General features: G+C 43.3%; 1 protein-coding gene across 1 annotated transcript in view; it reads left to right on the top strand.

Moving 5' to 3' along the window:
* The window catches only part of Lmod3 (leiomodin 3), a 15,721-nt gene that overhangs the window by 1,401 nt on the left and 10,727 nt on the right, over positions 1-3,593 (top strand). The window contains exon 2 of the mRNA XM_021164138.2: positions 2,794-3,591. Coding sequence (XP_021019797.1) covers positions 2,794-3,591 — 798 coding nt within the window. The remainder of the gene's footprint in view (positions 1-2,793; positions 3,592-3,593) is intronic.

Here is a 3,593-nt window from a genome sequence, read left to right as displayed (position 1 = left end):
TATGTTGTCACATTGATGTAATAGAAGGCAGTAGTGAACATTAAGCAGAAACTGAAGTCCAGGAAATAAATCTCAGGCTTGATCAGACCAGAGCTTACCGTGTCCTTTGCAGACCTCTTACAATTGCACTTCTGTGAGTTCGAAGACAATTCCACACAAAGACCAGTTTTAGGAGGACTACAGACAGAACCAATGCTTTTGTTTCCTGGTGTGCATTAAACACCTTGATAATTGGCTCCCCCTGCTGGAGCAGATGAGGCATGGGATGTTTTAGGAGGTAGTTTAAGGACAATGTTGTCAACTGTCAGATCCAACCTGCCATGTATCACCAGCATTGAGTTCTTGCTCAGAACACTGCATGTCAGACTTCTCCACCAGCTTTGGGAATTACAGCCGCAAGATGCACAGATGCACACAAAGTGGAGAAGGATTCAGGAGAAGCTAGTGAACTCTGATNTGAAGCCTGCCTTTTCCCNTCCCAGACACTGCAGAGTTGTAAATCTCACCCTAATCCTGTTCCATTTCAAGGCTGGCTCTTTCCTCAATGCGCTTTGCTTCAGAGACTAGTGAGTAATGAAGGTGGTTTCCCCAGAGCTAGGATTCAAACCAAGGTTTTAAAAACACACTCCAGATTATCAGAGGAGTCTCCTTCCCCTGCACCATGTCGCAGTCTCAGAGTCTCAGGAAATGCAATATCATGTGTGTCTCCGAGAGCAGTGGATACTTTAGGAAGGGTAGAAGGAATATTTTTTTTTTGAGACAAGGGTTTCTCTCTGTAGCCCTGGCTGTCTTGGAACTCACTGTGTAGACAAGTCTGGCCTCAAATTCACAGAGATCCACCTGCCTCTGCCTCCCAAGGGCTGGAATGAAAGGCGTGTCCCACCAGAGCTCGGCAGGAAGCTATTTTCTAACACAGCTCTGTGGAGTAGAAACACTCCCTTTCAAATACACATGGAACAAAGGCTTTGCTACAGGGATCTAAAAATCTGTATCAGTTCTAAATATGTTTTAACAACCATCTTTTAAAATATCGAATCTGTGGGTTGGGGATTTAGCTCAGTGGTAGAGCTCTTGCCTAGCAACACAAGGCCCTGGGTTTGGTCCTCAGCTCTTGGAAAAATAAATAAATAAATAAATAAATAAAAATATAGAATCTGAAAACAAAATTAACTAACTTTTATTTTAATGTACTTGGTCTTGTGTATCCTCAGGGACTCCATCCTTGAACTCAACGAATTGTGAACGGAAAACACTGAAAAGGGTTTTGTTTACTTATTTATTTGCCATGTGGACTGGGTATATACAGACACTTTTTTCTTTTTTAAAATAAAACAGTCCCTGTTTACATCATGTGTAGTAGCTATTAGGGCGTCTAGAGACAGGGTAAAATGTTCTCATATGGGCAGGCGGGGTGTAGGATGGAAATGTGCATACACATATATATGTATGTACGGGCACAACCCCAAGCGTGTGTCTGCAAAAGCTCCTCCTTGGTTGGTTTTGCTCACTGTGGGATCCTCTGTATCAGCAACACAAGGCAAATGTAAAACCAAAGGCTGCACAGTGCAGGTAGCAGACACGCGGCAGACATTCAGTTCCTCCAGGGGTCACCTTCCTGACTCAGAAAAAAACAAAAACAAAAACAAGGATTTGATAATAATTATAGAAGTGTTTTCCTATACATATATAAATTTGTACGTATACATATATGGAATAACATTACACATGNGGTTTATTAGATTGAGTTATTTCACTTAAAATGGTTTTCATTAAAGCTTTTGTTGATTTGGAGACAGGGTCTCTCTATGTAGCTCTGGGTAGTAGAGACACATTATTTAGACCATATGCTGGCCCAGAACCCAGAGACCTGCCTGCCTCTGCCTCTGGAAAGGTGAAGTTAAAGGCAAGTGCCACCATGCCTGGCTTTAAGTTTTTACAAAATCTTTTGTATATGTGTGGTTTTTGTATGTATGTGTGTTTCTGTGTATGAATGTGTGTGTGTGTGTCAGAGAGGGAGGGAGAGGGAGAGGGAGAGGGAGTCAACCACCTTAGGTGTCAGTCACAGCATTCACCTGTTTGAGTCAGGGTCTCTTAGTCTCTTAATCATCACTGCCTGGCAGGCTTAACTGGCCCAGAGCCTTCAGAGATTCTTCTGTCTCCATCTCCTGTCTTTCATCTTACTTTATGTGGGTGCTGAAACTGGGGTCCTCAGATTCTTACACTGGTACACCCAGTACTTACCCACAGAACCACTTCCCCAGCCCTAAAAATATTTTGAAAGACTTTTTTTAAAGATTTATGTATTTATTATATGTAAGTACACTGTAGCTCTGTCCTCAGATACTCCAGAAGAGGGCATCAGATTTCGTTACAGATGGTTGTGAGCCACCATGTGGTTGCTGGGATTTGAACTCAGGACGCTGCCGGCTCTCTTAACCACTGAGCCATCTCGCCAGCCCTTGAAAGACTTTTTTATGTTTAATGGTGTGTGCATGCACGCATGCATGTGCATTCCTTTGTGTGTGAGATTAGCCTTAGTGTATTTGAGTACAGTACCTAAGGAGGCCGGAAGAGGGCGTCAGGTCNCTGGAGCTGGAGTTAAGAGCAGCTGTAAGCAGCCAGAAGAGGGTGTGGGGAAACAAAATCAGGTCCTCTGGAAAGGCTGCAAACATTTCTTAACTGCTGAGCCATCTCTCCAGCCCCCTAAAAAATACTTTAAACTCCAGTAGACATTGCTATATTTTGTATTTCTTCGCTGCTATGGATTCTAATTGGTGTAAACCTTTCTTTTAGGGAAACACTCAAAAACAGCATGAAGTAAGAGACAAGGGCATTAAAAACATGCCCCAGTTTTTAAAAGAAAAGCTCAATAGTGAAATCCTTGCAAAGAAAAGAGAATCAAATGGGAGCAACAATGTACAAGAAACAGAAGATGATGATGAAGATGAAGAGGAGGAGGAAGATGAAGAAGATGAAGAGGGTGNTGAAGATGAAGAGGATGATGAAGAGGAAGAGGATGAAGATGGTGAACAAGCCAACATAGAAAAAAATGACGCAAAAGAACAAATCCACAACAATACGGGCACCTGCCAGCAACTGGCTACTAAAACAGCAAACGAGCAAAAAGACACACCAGAGACCAAAGAAAAAGGTGAGAAGAAAATAGCCAAATTAGACCCTAAGAAGTTAGCTCTAGATACCAGTTTTCTGAAGGTAAGTGCGAGGCCCTCAGGGAACCAGACAGACCTGGACGGGAGCTTGAGACGAGTGAGACAGAACGACCCCGACATGAAGGAACTCAACCTGAACAACATTGAAAATATCCCTAAAGAAATGTTACTGGACTTCGTCAATGCCATGAAGAAAAACAAACACATCAAAACCTTCAGTTTAGCCAACGTCGGTGCTGATGAGAGCGTAGCGTTCGCCCTGGCCAACATGCTGCGGGAAAACAGGAGCGTCACCACCCTCAATATNGAGTCCAACTTCATCACCGGGAAGGGCATCGTGGCCATCATGAGGTGCCTCCAGTTCAATGAAACGCTAACTGAACTTCGGTTTCACAACCAGAGACATATGCTAGGCCACCACGC

This window comes from Mus caroli, chromosome 6 (genome assembly GCF_900094665.2).
Source record: "Mus caroli chromosome 6, CAROLI_EIJ_v1.1, whole genome shotgun sequence".
NCBI classification, from domain to species: domain Eukaryota; kingdom Metazoa; phylum Chordata; class Mammalia; order Rodentia; family Muridae; genus Mus; species Mus caroli.
The sequence above is the reverse complement of the archived record's forward strand: the minus strand, read 5'-3'. Positions and strand labels throughout refer to the sequence as shown.